Source organism: Citrus sinensis, chromosome 3, assembly GCF_022201045.2.
Source record: "Citrus sinensis cultivar Valencia sweet orange chromosome 3, DVS_A1.0, whole genome shotgun sequence".
Lineage (NCBI taxonomy): Eukaryota > Viridiplantae > Streptophyta > Magnoliopsida > Sapindales > Rutaceae > Citrus > Citrus sinensis.
Genome location: NC_068558.1, coordinates 33,664,497 through 33,684,866, shown reverse-complemented (window position 1 = coordinate 33,684,866; position 20,370 = coordinate 33,664,497). Strand labels below are relative to the sequence as shown.

Here is a 20,370-nt window from a genome sequence, read left to right as displayed (position 1 = left end):
TATTTGCATTAACCAAACAACAGTAAAATGTTAGCAACTAATTCACAGTACATACCACTTCCTGCATTAACCCATCGTAACCTTTTCTACTTAGGTGATTATTAAACTTATTTTGTGCCCGCCTAAGTTTATTCACACCACTAACTTTCTGCTTAAAACAACCAAACAAACAATGGATACACACATAAGAAAAAATGTCAAAAGCATTGATATATTATTAACACTTGAATTAGACACTCACTTGAAATTTTTCAGATAGTCTTTCCTTTACAAACTTAATCCAACTTTCCTTATCAATCGTGTTGTACTGTGCTGGTGGCTTGAAAAGCCTTTTACGGTCATTAACAAATGGTAAAACATAGTTCCTCATTAGAGTGTACTTAAAGTTCCGAAATGCAGCTCCGATAGCTTGTAGTACTTGCTTCCTACTTCGAGGATGAACCACGAAGTACACCTTCAAGTTTCATTCTCAAAATGTGAGATTTTTCAGATTTTTCCAGCAACAATAAAACTAGAGTAATCGTCTTAAGGAAATTATTTTATACCTTAACAGACTCCCATAGACGCTCCTTCATATCATCTGGAACTCTACGCCAATCGTTGTAGAGGATTGGAATTGATGTACGAACCAAAACACAAATATACGTAGCCAGCTCAATGGCTTCATCACCAACTGGAACACCAAGGCTGTTGTATTTAACCACAAACCTTCCACTTCTTTTCCTCTTTTTGTTTTGTTCTGACCCAACAGTGCCACCTCTGCTTCGCTTACTGCTGCTCTCAGGTTCATCCTCTTTCTCATCTCCAAACTCATCAAGATCAGGGACATGATTGGCCAGGGGCGTTTCAGGATCATATCCTTCTCGGATAAATGCCTCATGGTACTCTGATTCCTCACCAACAAATCCATCATTTTTTTCATCTAAAAACTCATCGAAATGGGCATTGGATTGCTCAGGTGAAGAACTCTCAGGGACATTTTTTCCCTTATCCATGACGAATATCACAACTGCAGAACAAAATCAAATGATGAGAATACATTACCATATAAAAACTGCCAAAAAATATAAAATAAAATAATAATAGATACCATAAAATACTTCTTGTATTAACCTTAACATATATCATTTTGAGAAGGACTCAACAAACAGCTCATGCAAACAAACACAGAAACGATATTCAAGGTCCAATCCAAATTCCCTCTTTGCTGTCTCGTGCGTACATTGCAGTATCATCGTCAATAGAGTTTATGTTATCAGCACTTGGAAATTCAGTAGTCAACGAAGGGTATTCCACTGCATCTTCACTTCTTTGTCTGGGTTTACCTCTTCTAGGCATTTGGCATACAACTGACCACTTCTTATCAAGCTGATCAGGTGGATAAAAAACTTGGTTGGCTTGAGAAACTAAAATAAATGGATTAGATTTATGGCCCATTCGTTTCAAGTGTTGTGCAAATTTTAATGTACTCGCAAGCGCACGAATCTATTGTATTATAGATTAATGGTGACGAGTGTCGATCTCACGAGGAGGTGAATTTTAATTATATGTAGAATTAATTTTGTAAATAGGTGGTTTAGATTTGTGGTGGAAGTGAATTAAGTTATTCTAAAATTTGGAATTAAAATGGCGAGAAGAAATTGAAGAGAAAATTATTATGATTGAAGCGCTTGGGTATCTGGATCCGTATCAACATGCACTATGGGCTAAATATTCTTTATTAATACCAATTAAATCATGAGGGGGGAATCCACACCTCATGAACCACACTCTAATCAATATGGTGCTAAGGGCTTATCGTGCCAAATAATAATAACCTTATACTAGAGAGCTGGTGTAACCAAGGCGGTATCTAGACAAGATTATTATTATTTGTCTACGAGAAGTCAAAACATCCACAAAAACTAGAGGGGAAGAGAAAATAAATTTACCAAATTAAGCCCATGACACATGTTGAGACTTCACCTTCAACCCAAGCTTGAAAGAAAATTAACTACTCATAATTAAACTAAGGGCAAAATGGGAATTTATTAAAATACGTAGAAAATATAAGATGGAAAGGGAATTACAGAAAATGGAGTCCAAAAATGGATTCAGAGATATCAAATTAGGGGGCGAGGCCCCCTTTTTATAGATACATAGAGTAAATCATGGCCATCGGATTAAAAACAATTTGGACGCTCAGGATTGCGCCACGTCATCAGTCAACAGTACGCGGTTTGACCACGTGGATGAACAGTAACACGGTTTGACCCGGGTTGAACAGTAACGCGGTTTGGTTGAAAATAATCCTATGTGATGCATGTACCGTACGCGAGATTTTTCGTCCACTAATATGCTGCCACGTCACCATCAACAGTACATAAGAATTTTAGTCCAACAGGATCGTGACACCTCATCAGTCAATGCCACATCATCGGTCAATGCCACGTCATCGGTCCGTCTATGTGAACAGTGTCGTGAACAGTAACGTATACAGTACCGTACGCGTGAATAGTACCGTACATGTGAATAGTGTCATTTTTCCTTTTATGCTCCTCCTAAGGTTTTCCACCGTCCTGAGTTCAAAAGTGATGTCCGTTTTGCCGTCTGATCTCTCTTTTATTGTGAAATGACTATAATGCTCCTAAAATACATAAAATACTTAATTAAAATAAAACACATGTAATTAAATTACAAGAAGGTTAAATACATAAAAGTAAAGGTTGTTAGTAAGACTTGAAATGTAAAATGACGGTTTTCTCCTTTATAAATATGCATTTTTTAACACTCAACATGCCCCCCAACCAGTTTATTGGTAGTCCCTAGCAAATAAAGCGAAAACAAAATTCAAATTCAAAAAAAAAAATTTTTTTAATAGAAACACTCGTATTTATTCCATCAGATTAATGATAGCAATTAAATAAAAGTATAAGCATTATCTCCAGTCTAAAGCAACATCACACCCACATCAACCATCCATATGAATCAGCCCAGTAGACTTTGTTATAGCTACTTTCAAGAATGACATGTCAAACCCCAAAATCTCACTGGAAATAGTGACACTCTCACAAAGAAATTAAAACCAATAAAAATAGTCACTCCAATAAATGGTAATTGAGAGAGAAAATAATAAAGAAGTGATATCACATGCTCTCACCAAGATGAAATAAATATGCCCTCAACTTAGAAATAATACGATCTCAAGTCAAATAAAAATACTAGTCAACCCAATTTATTTATCTTTTTTTTTATTTATTTTTATTATGCACCACTACATCTTTTTATCCCACATAACTAGCTTCTACCACCACAACAGAAATGGCTTTTTGCAACAAAAAGATTTTTTTGCCTAAAGTGCCAATTTTGTTGCCATAGGTTATTGCTACAAAAACAAGCTTGTCGGCCCGGTCGTCGGCCTAGCACTGTCGCCCTCTATGTTTAACAACATATCAAAGCATTTCTCGCCTCAAACTTCCTTTCGCAACAAAACAGATTCGTTGTGAAGGAGTCTTCAACTTGTTTAGAAAATAATTTGGCAACAAACTTTTTTGTTGAGCTAAACAATTTTACACAACAAAATTATTTTGTTGCGCTAAACAATTTTACACAACAAAATTATTTTGTTTCTATATAGTTATTTACTACAAAACTAATTTGTTGCTAAGAAATAAAGAACTACATAAAAAAACGCGTACCAACAAACGTGTTTGTTAGCTAAGATCATTTTAGGCAACAAAACTACTTTGTTTCTTTATGTTGAATATTTTACAAATTTGCAATAAATATTGAAATATTTTTAGAAACAAATCAATTTTGTCATTAAAAAATACTACAATTTTTTTTAATAATATCATGGTATAAAAGGAAGCAAACCAAGTTCGTTGGGAAAGATACCAATTTTTTTCCCTTCCATGACAATAATAAACTAGAAATATATGTTGAGAAATCTAACAAAAAAATCATTAATGTCATTGAACTAATTTAAAAGTTAAAGGCCCATTCAGTATCCAACCTATATATATATATATACAAAATTGACTTTAAGAATCACATATGATAGTCAAATACAAAAGTGGATTGTCATCTATCCCAAAAATGTAATGAGCAAAAATTATAAACGATCTCTTACAGCTACTCCAAACTCCAAATACTTAAAGATATAACATGCACCAACAGTAACCAAAAAGATCAAGTGATGGCCAATTCAAAATACTAACAAGTTCAAGATACTCTAAGGACATATCATTGAGTAGCTGAATCTGTAAAGCGAAAAGCGGATCCTTGAGAAGAAAAAATTGCTGCATCATACCCTCAAATTGGGACAATCTGGACTCCAATTGATCAATAGTCTTCTTTTGCTCTTGAAGCTCAACATCTTGTGAATCCAATCTACTTTGTTGTGAAGATATAATACCATGCAATCTGTCAGCCTTAGAAGTATCAACACCATGGTTTGAAGTTGGGCGTGGTCCGTTGCCAAGTCCTCGAAAATAGCCTGATTTCTTTCCAAGTACTTCAATGCATATTTCCCTTTGAGTTAGTGGTTTTGCTTCTTCAGGATCGGTTTGTTGCTGTTGTTGTATCTCTACCATTTGGTCCTATACATAAAGCTTCGTTAGTAAATGAAGGAAGAAAAAAAGAATTTTATTAATTAAACAGTTGAAATTTAATCCATTGGTCATGGAATTAATTTGCATTAAGGCATAAATTGAAAAAAAAAAAAAAGAAACTTGCTGTTATACTTATAAATCTAATTATTTGATATTTCAAATAATAAAGTTAATTGGAGCATGAAAGAAAAATTAAGAAAAAAAAACTCTTTTTATATTGTATGTTATATTTTAAAAAAAATCCTACCAATTAAACTCTTTAAATACCAAATTCTAGAGTTGTAACAGCACCTTGCACAAACTCTTGGCTGGGTATAACAGGCTGAGATTGAGGAATTGTAGATGCGACAACAGTTTCTGCTCTTACACGTTTGGTAACTCTATGTCTAGGACCCATCTAGTAATTATTAAAAATATACAGTAGAGTTTATTAATAATCAACATAAAAATAAATCAAGATAACTATAATTTTGTCAAAGAAATTATAACATGAGCAGGATGTCTTAAAATACCTTCCTCAGCAACTCTCTTCTCTTGATGCCACCTCATATCCCGTGCTGTATGCCTAGATATAAATAATCTTTGTAATCTTGGTTTTAAAGGGAAATAACGTAACACTTTCTGAGGTATTTTCTTTTTACCGCCTTCAAACTTGTACCTCGATTCACCACAGTATGGACACTTCTCTAATGCCTCATATTCTTTCCAAAATAAAGCACAATCATACTTACATGCATGTATGACTTCATACCCTAAGCCCAAGTCCTTCAACATTTTTTTTTGCATCATAAGTAGTACTTGGTAGTGTTGTGCCTTCTGGGAATGCCTCTTTCAACAATTGGAGAATCATATCTATTGCTTTGTTGCTCAATTTATTAAGAACTTTTATATGCATTAGCTTGACAATAAAACTCAAAGCAGATAACTTAGAACTAGCTAGGAAATAAACTTTTTCCAGCATTTTCTAACAATCCTGCACACATTCTAAATTCTCTATTATCATCGTGTATCATGTCAACATTCTCTTCAATATTTGTCTCCGAAGTGAATGCATCCATTGACATTGGCTCCCACATATCATGAATTAAATTATACATTTCATCATCATCCTCTTCATTGTCAAATGTAAAGGCACTCCTATTACTGGGCATAGATCCTACATTCATTTTACTATTGTCCACAAACTCAGGTTCTTCACCATGAAAAACCCATTTTGTATAGCTTGCTGCAATGCCATATCTTTTTAAGTGGGCTTTGACAATATGCAACGACTTGAAGAATGCATTTTGACATTCTTTACATGGACAACGAACAAGATTATTCTCATTTGCACATTGCCCAGCAGCCTTCATAAAAGACTTGATACCATCTTAGTATTCTTTACATAATTTATTTAGCAAATGCATCCAACTCCTATCTATTGTTCACTGCTAGATACTATAAATTAATATATGTAGGGAACAAAAACAAAACAAAAATAAAATAATTTTACACAATAATGTGGACAATTCTTAAAAAAAAAATGAATTGTACCTGAAAGCTGAAGGTAATAATTAGAATTCAATTCTTTCTTTAAGTTTTTGTTCTCAGCAAAGACGAAACTCCCAAAAAATTAACTCACCTGTGAAATAGAGTTAAAATTCAAAAAACTATTGAGAGAAGTTTGACAAAGAATATAATCCTCAAGTATTACTTTATTATTGCAGTATATAATAATTCTTTAGATGAATTAACGACAAATAGACATCAAAATAATCCATTAACTTTAATTTAACAAATTAAAAATTGAAACAAAGACCCACTTAATAAATAATTAAAGCAAAACCCACTAAACAAAATCAAACTCAGTAGGCCAATATATAAAATAATACTAACTTGAAGAAATCGTTGTCTTGAGTGGTGCCTTCCAAGTACAACTCTTCAGTGGCTTAAAGCTTTGGCAGAGAGAATAACTCCATGGCTGGGCAAAAGAAATAAGCGAGAGTAAAGTGGAAATATTCTAGAAGCAATATTTTAATTAAGAAAAAATTGGAGATGGAAACTTTACTTCTGTTAAGGCGCGGTTTATTAAATAAAAGGCACGGAAATAAAAAGCCTCCCATGAAGTCATGTTCGCTTTTTATATTATCTTTATATTTTCATTTATTAATTTTAGCCTATATGTTATTTTTTAAAATTTTAAATTTTTAATTTATAGAAATCTCCCCAACCTTCATATATAGCTAGTTAAGTGTTGTGTTGAATCAATATTCAATAATACACTTTCAAGTTGTTAATTGATTTTTTTTAATATTAGTTTCAGTATTTTCCAATAATAATTTATTGATGACCTTTTTTATCCTCTAATAAATTATACTTACTAGAAAAATTGAATTAATCCAATTTACCAACTTGCGAATACACACACACCCCACTAAGTAATTTATTTAGTTGTCCAATAAGATTGATGTAATTAGTAATGATTCTTCATTCATTTAATTTCCTCTTACTTGTAATGAATGATACTACAATAAAACACTACTATGATCATTATTCATACTTCAATTCATTATTATGATCAATATTATTACTAATCGTAATTTTTATATGTTATTATCATTGATATCTTTTTTAAACAAGTAAACCATCGTTTTTCTTAGATTTAATGTCATCATTTTAAATTTTGTATAAAATATTATTATAAACCTTATTACCTAAAAAGTAAATTTGGAATCATAATTAAAATAATTTAACAATTTATCAAGATGTGTCAAAAGAGGAATATGGCTTCCAGACAAGAAATACTATACTACTTATAGTGTAACGTGAGGATATAATGGTGCCACATAATAGTTATTGAACATCATATGGAACTTTAGTGCAACAATTTGCTATTAGCAATATTGGAAAATTTAATATTTTTGTTAACCTTTGCGCAACAAAATTAATCTCGTTGCAAAAAACTCTGAGAGCACAAAACAAATTTTCTCGCTAATCACAACTTTTTGCAATATTTCATTTGTTGCAACTGATTCAAGTGTTTGTTGTGGAAAAACTTGAGCAACGAAACTGATTTTGCTTTCATTAAGCTTGTTAGGCAACAAGAACACTTTTGTTGCCAAACATAGCGTAGGGCAAGAAAATATTTTGTTGCCATATATTCTAATTTTCTTGCCTATTCCACATCATTAAGAAGAACAAAATCTGTTTAGCTATAGCGATAAAGACTAATTTTTTTGCAAGATATGAATTTTAGCAATAAAGTAAGTTTTATTGCAATAGAATTTGTAGCCAATACTGTATTTTCTTGTGGTGTACTTCAGATTATAGTTCCCTAAAATTAGGAAGGACTTTTATTAGGATGTAACGTAGGCAAGGGACATGGTTAACAAAGAATGGAAATAAGGAAAACAAAGTGTATGTTTGAGAAAAATACAGAGGAATTTTTTTTTTTTTTGGAAGTTGCAAGGTGGATTTCACCTGTTATTGTTATTATTTTTTTTTCTTTTTTTTTGAATTTTTTTTTTTTGCTTTTGCTTGGCACAACGTCACTAAATAAAATAATTATTTACATTTTCTCAAACATAAATAGGTGATGGAACTTATAAGATATCGGGTAATACTCCAAATCGGAGTGGGTCAAGATTAGGAAATAATGACCTACAACCATGCATGCAAGGAACACAAAAATAAATGGAAACAAAACAAATAAAAATAAAGAAAAGGAGAAATTACGATACTAACCTTATTACGCTGTTACAACCTTTCTATAAAAATACACTAAAACAAATTTGTGAAATTAACTAAAAATTAAATTAAAACTTAATAAAGAAAATTAAATTAAGATAAACAAAAATTACAAAGAAAAATAACTTAAAAATTAAATTGCAGAATTATAAAGAATAGAGAAAGAAAAGAAATACTAACCTCTAAATGCAGATTCACTTTTTTTTCTTTTTTTTTTAAAAATACAAGACAACAATTTAAAAGAAATTATTCACACAAATTAATTCTATGAATTAAAATTACTTACCTCCCCGGCAACGGTGCCAAAAACGTGTTGTACAAATTTTAATGTACTTGCAAGCGCACGAATCTATTGTAGTATAGATTAATGGCAATGAGTGTCGATCCCACGAGGAGGTGGATTTTAATTATGTGTAGAATTAATTTTGTAAATAGGTGGTTTAGATTTGTGGTGGAAGTGAATTAAATTATTCTAAAATTTGGAATTAAAATGGCGAGAAGAAATTGAAGAGAAAATTATTATGATTGAAGCGCTTGGGTATCTGGATCCATATCAACATGCACCATGGGCTAAATATTCCTTATTAATACCAATTAAATCATGAGGGGGGAATCCACACCTCATGAACCACACTCTAATCAATATGGTGATAAGGGCTTATCGTGCCAAATAATAATAACCTTATACTAGAGAGCTGGTGTAACTAAGGCGGTATCTAGACAAGATTATTATTATTTGTCGACGAGAAGTCAAAACATCCACAAAAACTAGAGGGGAAGAGAAAATAAATTTACCAAATTAAGCCCATGACACATGTTGAGACTTCACCTTCAACCCAAGCTTGAAAGAAAATTAGCTACTCATAATTAAACTAAGGGTAAAATGGAAATTTATTAAAATACGTAGAAAATACAAGATGGAAAGGGAATTACAGAAAATGGAGTCCAAAAATGGATTCAGAGATATCAAATTAGGGGGGGAGGCCCCCTTTTTATAGATACATGGAGTAAATCATGGCCATCAGATTAAAAACAGTTTGGACGCTCAGGATTGCGCCACGTCATCAGTCAACAGTACGCGGTTTGACCACGTGGATGAACAGTAACACGGTTTGACCCGGGTTGAACAGTAACGCGGTTTGGTTGAAAATAATCCTGTGTGATGCATGTACCGTACGCGAGATTTTTCGTCCACTAATATGCTGCCACGTCACCACCAACAGTACATAAGAATTTTAGTCCAACAGGATCGTGACACCTCATCAGTCAATGCCACATCATCGGTCAATGCCACGTCATCGGTCCGTCTATGTGAACAGTGTCGTGAACAGTAACGTATACAGTACCGTACGCGTGAATAGTACCGTACATGTGAATAGTGTCATTTTTCCTTTTATGCTCCTCCTAAGGTTTTCCACCGTCTTGAGTTCAAAAGTGATGTTCGTTTTGTCGTTTGATCTCTCCTTTATTGTGAAATGACTATAATGCCCCTAAAATACATAAAATACTTAATTAAAATAAAACACATGTAATTAAATCACAGGAAGGTTAAATACATAAAAGTAAAGGTTGTTAGTAAGACTTGAAATGTAAAATGACGGTTTTCTCCTTTATAAATATGCATTTTCTAACACTCAACAACAAGTCTGCCAAAGTAAATCTGAGTGTATCCTTCATAACACCACCTCTGGTATGTACCCAGTCACACTTCATTATTAGAATTCTAAAGATAACATAATCTAGATCCCAAATCTCACTAATCACTCCATAGTATGTGATGTTAGAAGTGACAGGATTTTTATCTTTTGAACTTACGACTGAAATTATTTGTGCAACCAATGACACTCCACTATTTTGAGTAACTCTATTTAAGTCTCGATCTCTCGTAACAAAGTGAAAACCATTTATGTCATATCCAGGATGTTGGAAAACATAAGGACAAGGCCCTTGGGATAACCAACGGTTTGTTTGAGTAACAACGTCACCGTTCTCTATCAACATATTTACCTATTATTAATCGACAGGAATATAATGTTAAACAAGCAAAAACCGAAACAGAAAGGAAAAAAGGAATTAATTAAACTAATGTTATCAAAACCTTATCTGTTAGCCAATCTGCAAATGTTCGGTTGTGTTCATCTGGCAACCACTTCTCATTTTTTCGTGAATGGCAAAGTTGTAATCAATCCTCATGCTCTCTAAAAATCAGTTAAAAAGATAAAATTTTCAGGTTCCTAAACTACCAAAACCTGACAAATATAAAGGTAAAATAACACAATTTAGGTAACATCACCTTATATAAGGTGAACTTCCTCAGTGTTATGCAAAACATACAAGTGTGCTTGATCTAATGAAGTTCGATCAACTTCCACCATTTGTCCACCACTCATGGGCTTGTCAATTTCTAAATTCTGCACATGTCCAGGTGGAACCCCAATTGTGGGCATGTTTTCCAAGTATTCTGCACAAAATTCTAATGCTTCCTCGGCAATATAACTCTCCGCTATGTAACCCTCAGGACAGTTACGGTTTCGAACATAGCCTTTTAGAGTTTTCATGTATCGCTCAAAAGGATACATCCACCCAAAATATATGGGACCACATTGTCTAACTTCACTCACTAAGTGAATAGTAAGATGAACCATTATGTCAAAAAAAGAAGGGGGAAAACATTTTTCAAGCAAGCATAAAGTCTCTACGATGTTTTTCTCCAATTCATCTAGCATTGTCACGTCAATCACAGTCGCGCACAACGAATTAAAGAAGAAACAAAACCTAATGATAGCTTCTTTGACATGTTTGGCCAGCACACACCTTACGGCAATTGGAAAAAGTTATTGCATAAGAACATGACAGTCATGGGACTTAAGACCCTAGAGTTTAAAGTCCTTTTTTGACACAAGATTCCTAATATTTGAAGAGTATCCAGTAGGAACCTTGATACTTTTCAAAGCTGCACAGAATCTTACTTTGTCCTCCTTAGTTAAGGTGTGGCAAGTAGGAGGAAGCCATGCACGATTGTTGTTTCCTTTAACTTGTGGTGCTAAGGTGGGCCTAATTTTCATTTCCAAGAGATCCATCCTCGACTTCAGTCCATCTTTGGACTTTCCAGGAATATATAGCAGTGTACCGTAGATGTTCTCACACACATTCTTTTCAATGTGCATAACATCTAATTGATGCCACACAAGCAAGTGCTTCCAATACTCTAAATTATAAAATATAGATTTCTTCTTCCACCACACGGGATCATCATTGTTCGCACTTTTACGCTTTTTACTGTTGCTTTTCCCCCATCTATTATCAATAGATTCGACCAACTGGAAAATTTCCTCCCCGTTTAATAGTTTTGGAGGGGTTTCATCACACACACTATTGTCAAAGGCTTTTGCTTGGAACCGAAATTTATGACCATGAGGAAGCCAAAGCCGATGCCCAATGTATACATTTTTTCCACTATGTTTAAGTCTACATTTTGGTGTTTCTACACCACAATATGGGCAGGCATAGTATCCTTTAACAGTACATCCTGCTAAATTTCTGTGTGCCGGGAAGTCATTTATTATCTATAGTAATACAGCCCGCAAATTAAAGTACTCATTTTTGTAGGCATCATATGCCTCCACCCCAACATCCCATAAAGTTTTCAAATCCTCAATAAAAGGTTGCAAATACACATCAATGTCTAAACCCGGTTGTTGAGGACCAGAAATCAAGAGGGACAATATTATGAATTTTCGTTTCATGCACAACCATGGTGGAAGATTATAAGTAATAAGAATTATTGGCCAGTAGCTATATATACTACTAAGAGAGCTATGTGTATTGATTTCATCAGCTGATAGAGCTAGGCGAAGGTTTCTAGGATCGGATGCAAAGATCGGCCATTTCTCATCTACTAACTTCTAAGATGGTGAGTCAGCCGGATGTCGGAGTTTACCATCAACCATCCTCTCATTTGCATGCCAAGTCAAGTCCCTAGTAGTTTCGGATGACTGAAACATGCGCTTAAACCTAGGTATAGGAGGAAAATACCATAAAGTTTTTGCAGGAACCCCTTTCCTATATTGGTCTACAATACCATCCTTTTTCTTCCATCTACATAACCCACAAGTAGGACATTCCAAAAGACCTTCATACTCTTTTCTGTAGAGTATACAATCGTTTGGGCAAGCATGAATTTTAACATATTCTAAGCCCAAAGCTGACATTGTCTTTTTGGCCTCATACATAGAGGTTGGAATTTCATTAGTTTTAGGGAAAGCATCTGCTAAAACACTCAACAATGCAGAAACGCTACTGTCAGACCACCCAAATCTACCCTTCACATTGAACAATTTCACTAAAAAGGATAACTTAGCAAATTTTGTGCATCCTAGGTACAAGGGTTTCTCAGCCTGTTCTAGCAACTCTTTGAATGCCTTAGGGTCCCCACAACAACCCTTATAAGCATCATTAACCATTTTTAACTCATTACCATTGTCAAACTCTATATTTTGTTGCTGAAAATGATTTTCTCTTTGAGTAGAAGAACTCTTATGAATCTCTTCCCCATGCCAAAACCAATTGCCATATTTCACATCAAAACCATGCATATATAAATGATCTTTTACAGTTGTAAGTGTTTCAAATGATAAATTCCCACAATCAACGCATGGACACCTAATGACGCTACTGCCTCCAGCATTTTTTATAGCAAAATTTATAAATTTCTGGACACCCTCTTCATATTCTGTCGATAATCGATTATATTGAATCCAAGATTTATCCATTTCTGGCTTAATAATTAATGTTCCTGACATATACATAAAACAAAGAAAGAATGTACATACTTAGAATATTTGTCTAATGTTACAATACCATGTGAACTAAACAAATTTCAAAATTACAAATATAGCAACCAAGAAAGCTGATAAACTGAATTTCATACTTTTCAAAAGTTCACTCTCCTACTATACTATAAATATAATAAATAAGACAGACCTCACAACAAACACATTACATAGTATCATAATTATAAATTTAAAGATATGTAAATTTTAAGCAAGTGTATAACAACTTCAATCTACGTCAAATAATAGAGGATAAGAAATGGAACTTACCAGATTAAACCCAATAATCTGCTGCTATATCCAATTCCAGGTACAAATCCAGCAACAATATTGATTACTGAAATATATTTTGAATGATCAGTTGATAGAATTCCAAACCTTGGATTCAAGAGGGCTAAAAAGGTACCAATAAATTACATTAATCATATGAGTAAGCCTAAGAAGAAATAATAAACTACAACTTCAAATAATATACATCAGTAGAACAAAAATGAAAGCAAACACAAAGAAAAGCTTCAAGTACCTTAATACAATGCCTTCAACAAATCAAGAACATCGAACTGTCACGTTTATGCAGCAATCACAACTATTTATATTTGACACGCAAATGTTACGACTCAAGACAACAACAGTAACAATAATACCACCAGATGCAAAATAGCTACAACACCACATGCATAGATAGATGACAATGAGATGTGAGAATCCCTCAATTTTACATAACAGAATCAGTTACTAAGAATCCCTCCTCAAGCTTTATTATAGACATTTCAAGCCAATATCACCATCTTCATACACAAACACTCATTTAACTTAACGAAGCTTCAATATCAGAAATAGCTAGAAAAAAAAAATTCACACACAAATACATGAATATAATTCAGAATTACCTAGAATAAGAAAAAATTAACAACATTATGCAATGTACGATTACAACTCAAAACAGAACTCAAAATTAACAAAATTATATCTTCCTGGGAAATTATGTAGTAAATTGATTACCGAAATATATGCAATACATGCAAATACATTTCAATTTTTTACAAATTATTTACTACTTTACATAAAAGTTGAATAAATAGTCAAAATTAAATACATGCAAATGCAGCAATGACTCACCAGTGGGTGTGAAGCTTCAATTCAGCGTCAAGCCTAGGGTTTCAACTTCGACAACAACGATTTGGGTCTTATTTCATGGTAAGCTATTGGGTTTCTTTCAGTCAATAAAAGTACCCTGGATGTTGTTCTCATTCCAATTTGGGTTTCGATTAGCACTGACTTCATCCCAGCAAAGAGAGATGATTCAATGAAACAACCAAAATGATTTTGAAACTATGGGTGTTTGGGTGTCGTTATTTTGCTATGGCTGGCCTTTGAGGGTTTGCTGTAAGTGTGCTAATCGAGTTTGAGATTCCACAATAACGCTTGCAAATTTTCTGAACACTTAGAAAAAAATTTCCCTCTTTTCTCACAAAAATGTTTCCCCCCTTAACAAAACGCAACGTTTTATTAATTGTTTTTTGTTATTTACGTTTCTGTTTTCCTCAAACTTATGAAACATACAACTGAGACGGCATCGTTTCACTTCTATTTTAGTAATATAATATTTTTAAAAATTAAGTCAAACCCGCGCAATTAAAGTCAACATAAAAAATCAGTCTTTCATTCTTGATAGTCAAATAATTTATCACTAGTCTATCATAATTTCTTGATATATGATATTCATATCACCAATATATCATAATTTCTTGACAAACGATATGTCTATCACAGCTATGTCATAAGTGTATGACAGAAACTAAATCTATCACGATTCTATTGTTGTAGGCCTCCAGACCAAAAACTATCACACAGAGGACTGTGATAGTAGATACTTTTTCTTGTAGTGGATGTAGTTCTAGGAAATTCTCTAAGGTTAGTTTTTCTTCCGCTGCAAAATTGTTTTTGTAATTAAGGGACTTCTACGCTTAATTAAATTTTTAGGAAGACAACAATATTAGTATGAACTACTCGATATTAGGATGAGATGTATATATATATATGTACGTATGTGGAGTACATAAACTATAATAATTGAGTAATACCACAAGTATAAATTCTCACAAACATATGTGGCCTTGTTACATTAACATTTTGTTGCCACAGCCTGCCAAAAATATATCACACATTAGGGGAAATAATTTAGATTCTTATATTTAAAAGAATATAAATAGCATAGACACAACTAATCATCAAGAAGCTGTAATTATTAGAGGGGACATGTATGCAGTACATAAACTACAAATTCTCATAAACATATGTGGCATTATTGTCTTACGGCATGTTATCAATTTCGAATTTCTAATTTCTAATTTTTTTAAAAACTTTTTCACTGATTATGTCTCATATTAGTTTATATGATTGAATTTAAATCTTTATGATTATATGCTCTAAGTTTCCTACCATGAGTTGTGGAAAATTATTAATTTCACTATCAAGTTTGGCTAGTTTTATGGCTTTTGTCTGTTCTTGTCTCTTTCAGGGCATGTCATTAGAGGCAGCTTTAGCACCAAGTGAACTAGGTGGTCTCTTAAGACTCCAAATTTTAGAGAGACCTAATATTTGACATTTGTTTAATTGACACACTAATAAATAATTATTCTTCTAAGATTTCTAAGATTTTATCTAAGTTATGTATATAAGAAAGCCTATTTTTTAGATATCTCCCTATTATTACTCTCATTTATAATTATCCAAAAATAAGATTTGTTTTCCTAAGAAATCCATTGCTATCAACTAATCATCACATTCATCTCAGTTAAACAACTTCCAGATGCTTTTTTTCATTATTTATTTTAAATTATTATTATTCTTATTTTTTATCAATTTAATTTATTTTAATTTTTATATTGATATATGGCTTGTGTAATACAAAAAAAAAAAAACTTTAGGTTATTTTACATTCGTTCGAGAGTTGATGTTGTTGAATGTATAAAGACCAAAAAAAATGAAAAAATTCGCCTAAGGCTCACAATCCTTTAAAGACAGTCTTATTATGATGTTATTTTGTTGCATTTTTAGCAGGAATACATAACAAACTCAATTAATATGTTTTCATTATTATAGATTAAGGTCGAACTCCACTGGTTAGGAAGCAACCTTACTAAAACTTAGGTCTTAGGTTTGAGTCTCATATAATATGTGTGTAAGTTTAATTGATAATTTTTTAAAATAAATTTTTGATTATTAGGGAAAAGAAATGTGACAATTTCAATTTGGTTTAATTTGGAAAAGTTAAGTTTAATAGTTTGATTACTGCAATAAGATTATGTTATGCAAAATGTATGACTGCATTTCGTTGAGTACAAAAGAATAAAGTTTGTAGTTCCAAAAAAAAAAAAGAATAAAGTTTGGATTTGGTCTTATAAGGCAAATTGTATAAGCATCGTCCAAGAAAGCCCAATAGGCTTCCTCACACAGGCCCATAAAACATTCCTGGGCTCATTAAAAAAAATGCAATTTAACGCAAGAACTAATTTATTCATCACAACCTCAAGCAACTATTTGGCTGAACAAAACCAGAGGCTGATCCATCAGCATTCCTACATGATGCTTCAGCTGGTTGATTCTTGTAAATGAGCTTCACATGCTCAAGTTTATGCCCGAGCATGGATACTTTTGACTGCAATGAAACTTTACAACAACTTCTGTTGCAGATATTCCATGAATATCTTGGTATGTTACATCACTGATTTTAACCCCTGATGCCTGTTGAACGTAAAAATTATAATTAATAAGTTGAATTTTATTCACATCAACGTCGTCGAATTCTCACACACGAACCAGTGATAAATATAATACCTTTCCAGGGCAATTCTTGTTGTCACGACAGTAGTTTTGATCAATTACGATGGGATTATCGACATTCTTCATAACAACATGTTGGAAAAGAATATTCCTGGAAAATCCAGTGTTTGGTCTTCCCCAGGACTTAATCCATTTTCAGTTCCTGTGAATGTCACATATTTTACTGTCACATTTTGCACTCCAGCCTCATGTAGCTCTTTGCCTAAGCTACCAATGCTGCAACGAATTCACAATAGTCCAATTTAATCGGCACTAAATATTATGACGTAAAAAAGAATAAAATGCTATAAATAAACCATCATGCATGTTCTTTATTCTCTACCTGATCCCATGGCCAGGGTCACAAGCAACGTTTTCAATCCGTAAATTGGTGGTGCCAGGGCCAACTGATACACAATCATCTCCAGTCCCAATTCTAGCGTTCAAAATTGTGACATCACTTGATGATTGAACATGAATGCCATCGGTGTTAGGGCTATTTCCTGAGGCCGAGACTCTCATCCCTTGTACTTTCACATTGTGAGATCCATTGATGACAACATGAAACATCTGGCTATTTTGGGATGTTAATCCGTTAATCAGAATGTTGTTTGAGTTGCTAAAGCCCAGTATCTGCTAATTTACACAAGAAGGAACGTTATTAATTATTTTAATCTGAGGAGAATAACCAAAACCGAAAGCCACTTAATTTATGACTATTATTAAAAGTAACAATCTTCCAACTTACCGTGGCACCGCTAGGGCAATTATTATTGCCTAATCGTTTACAAGCCCACAAGCCAGCACCTTGGCCATCAAGGATGCCACCATCAATATAAACGCCATTAACATGCTCAAATAAAACCCAGTTTCCAGCATCTCCAATGATCCGATAATCGGATGGAGCCAAGAGTCCCATCAAAACGTATGGTAATGTCATTGTTCCTGCTTTGGCCTTGAAACACAACATTGTGTAGCAAGTACCTCCCAGGTGGCACGTAAATGGTTGAGTCCGCGGTTGAACCACAAGCTTTAGCCCATGCAGCTAGAAAGGCTTTCGTCGTGTCAGTCTGGCCATCAGATTTGGTTCCCAAGCTGATCACACTGTAAGTGACCATTGGAATTGCTGAAGATGAACTAACGAAGAGAATCAAGAATATTAGTACTAAAAGAATATGCAAAGACATTGATTTTGCCATTTGCTTGAAAAGTTAATTTGATGATAGGAATAAGAGAAGCAGAAGGGAAGTTAAGGATAGAGAAGTTGAGAATTGACAGTATGGTGGATGGAATTTGAAACGATTTAATGGGGCTATTTATAGGATTTGAATTGAGTGAAAGCAGGCTGCAAGCACCGAATTTTGGAAGAGATTATTTTTGCTTTAACTAATACAAACTTTATTTACTTAAATGCCCTTACTTGAGACTTGGATAATATATATTTGACGACAGAAGGCTACAGATACATACAAAGGACAAGTGCACGTACATGGTTTGTAACTTTGTATGATCAGTGGAGATTCAAAGGCAGTTCTAACAGAAAAACTGAAAAAGTGTTTATCTATTTTCAGCTTTTCCCTTGCTATGTAAAATTATGCCCATATTATGCCCACAAGATCAGGCAATTCCTGCGGAACACATTTATGAACTATTTCCCCTTGTTGCTTGAAATGGCAACCTATGCTTCTTTTTGACATTTTGTTTCCTCAGTTCATGTGGATCAATCTATTCATTTGTGGACTATTTCTTCTTATTGCTTCAAATTGCAGCCTTTGAATAATTTTGTTTATGTCCATTATGCAAAAAAATAACTAGAAATGAACATTTTATGGCAACAGCTAGTCAAAATACAGCATACATAGTTAAGGGAGCTAAATTTCAAATTCATTTATCAAAGAATGTTGCATATACACAACTAATCTTTAAAAAGCTGTAATTGTAATTAAAAGAGATATATATGAGTTCTTTAAATATCTTATTAACTGAGTAATACCACCAGTATAAACTCTCACAAACATACGTGGCATTATTGTATTACTGTCACGTTATTATTGTTAATTTCTAATTCTTTAAACCTTTTTCACTATTTATATCTCGTGCTAGTTTACATAATTGGATTTGAATCTGTATAAACATATCCTCTAAGTTTCCTAGTAAACGTTGTGAAAATTATTAATTTTGCTCTCAAGTTTCGCTGGTTTTATGGGTTTTGCCTACACTGTTGACTCTTCAGAGCATGGCATGATGGGTGCAATTTTATTGTATTGTTATTTTGGTCTTTTTAGCAAGAATAATATTTATGTAACAAATTCAATTAATAAATTTTAATTATTTGGAAAAAGAATTGTGACACTCTGCGAAAAGTTACAACAAACACTTCTTTAAAATTTTAGAAGGTGCAACATGACTTGGAGCCTAGGACTTCATATGTGGAGCGAAAAATGGAGAAGTAATCGGCGGTTCTTTTTAATTATGACTGCAGTTTTGGGCGCCCGGGGCCGGGGGGGGGGGTGGGCGGGGGAGGGGGGCTTGTGGTTGGTGCGGGGGGGAAGCGAAGGAAGAAGAAGAAAAAGGCCCTCTAGTTAATTAATCAATTGCTTAATTGCTTTTCTCTCCTTTCTGCTAAAAGCATTCCATATTAATTAATCAATTACATCGCCGTCATAGTCGTTGCTTGTAATAGATAATTAGCATAAAAAATGAAATAAACTTTTAAGAAAAGTGTTACACTAGTCCCTTGTTTGTTTGAATTTATTTATGTTTATCTATTTAATTTTTTGTCTTTTATTTGTGTGAATTTATTTTAATTAGCATTATTTGAGATAAGGTATAATTTTTTTTCTTTTTATTTATTTTTTAAAATAAATTATGAGGGATTACTGTCTTTATCGTATATTTTTTTATAAAAGCAATATTTTTATAAAACTTCGACTCTTCATATATCCCTACAATTTAAAACTCTTTAATCAAAGAAACATATAAAAACAAAGAATTCAAAGGTTTTCTTTTATGCAATTTGAAAGAAATTTTGAGGTATTTATATTTTTTTAATGCATGCTCTCTGATATTTGTTTTCTTTATCATAAATAACTAGATAGGCATCATGAGGCATGAGCAGTGTGATTTGATTACTATTTTTTCCTTTATTTTTATTTAATTTCTGCACGAATTTTAGGTTTTCAATGATGTATTTTGTGCAAAGAGATTCCAAGTAACCAATTTATTGTAAATTTTCAGAATTTGAACCGTGGTGCTGGAAAATTCTAATTTTTAGCAGCATGTCTGCATTCATGGATATTTCTGACTACACAAATGATCTCTAAATATCATGTTGATTTCTTTTTCTAATCCTCATTATGTCTATTTGCCATATGTTTAATTTCATAATTTTTGGT

The 20,370-nt window shown here is 33.0% G+C and overlaps 1 protein-coding gene, 1 long non-coding RNA gene and 1 pseudogene across 2 annotated transcripts; all 3 read right to left on the bottom strand.

Annotated features, from left to right (window-relative positions):
• Window positions 1-3,952: 3,952 nt before the first annotated feature.
• LOC102628839 (uncharacterized) lies at window positions 3,953-6,649 on the bottom strand. The gene is made up of 5 exons (XR_008052837.1): window positions 6,468-6,649; window positions 6,126-6,213; window positions 5,105-5,157; window positions 4,884-4,989; window positions 3,953-4,580 (listed from the first exon to the last, which is right to left on the bottom strand). It is a non-coding gene; the product is annotated as an uncharacterized LOC102628839 (long non-coding RNA).
• A 4,542-nt stretch (window positions 6,650-11,191) lies between these two features.
• LOC127900769 (uncharacterized) lies at window positions 11,192-13,090 on the bottom strand. Its single transcript, XM_052435984.1, has 2 exons — window positions 12,259-13,090; window positions 11,192-11,802 (listed from the first exon to the last, which is right to left on the bottom strand). Exons 1-2 carry the CDS (start codon window positions 13,088-13,090, stop codon window positions 11,192-11,194), a joined length of 1,443 nt encoding a protein of 480 aa, XP_052291944.1.
• A 3,583-nt stretch (window positions 13,091-16,673) lies between these two features.
• LOC102622063 (polygalacturonase-like) lies at window positions 16,674-18,174 on the bottom strand (annotated as a pseudogene).
• Between the last annotated feature and the right edge of the window lie 2,196 nt (window positions 18,175-20,370).

Excerpts from the sequence above, each read along its gene's own strand:
- LOC127900769 (XM_052435984.1), bottom strand. The coding sequence starts at position 13,090 with ATGGATAAATCTTGGATTCAATATAATCGATTATCGACAGAATATGAA. Across the intron at positions 11,803-12,258 it reads AAATGAGAGGATGGTTGATG|AAACACCAAAATGTAGACTT; the intron begins GTAAACTCCGAC and ends ATTGTGGTGTAG.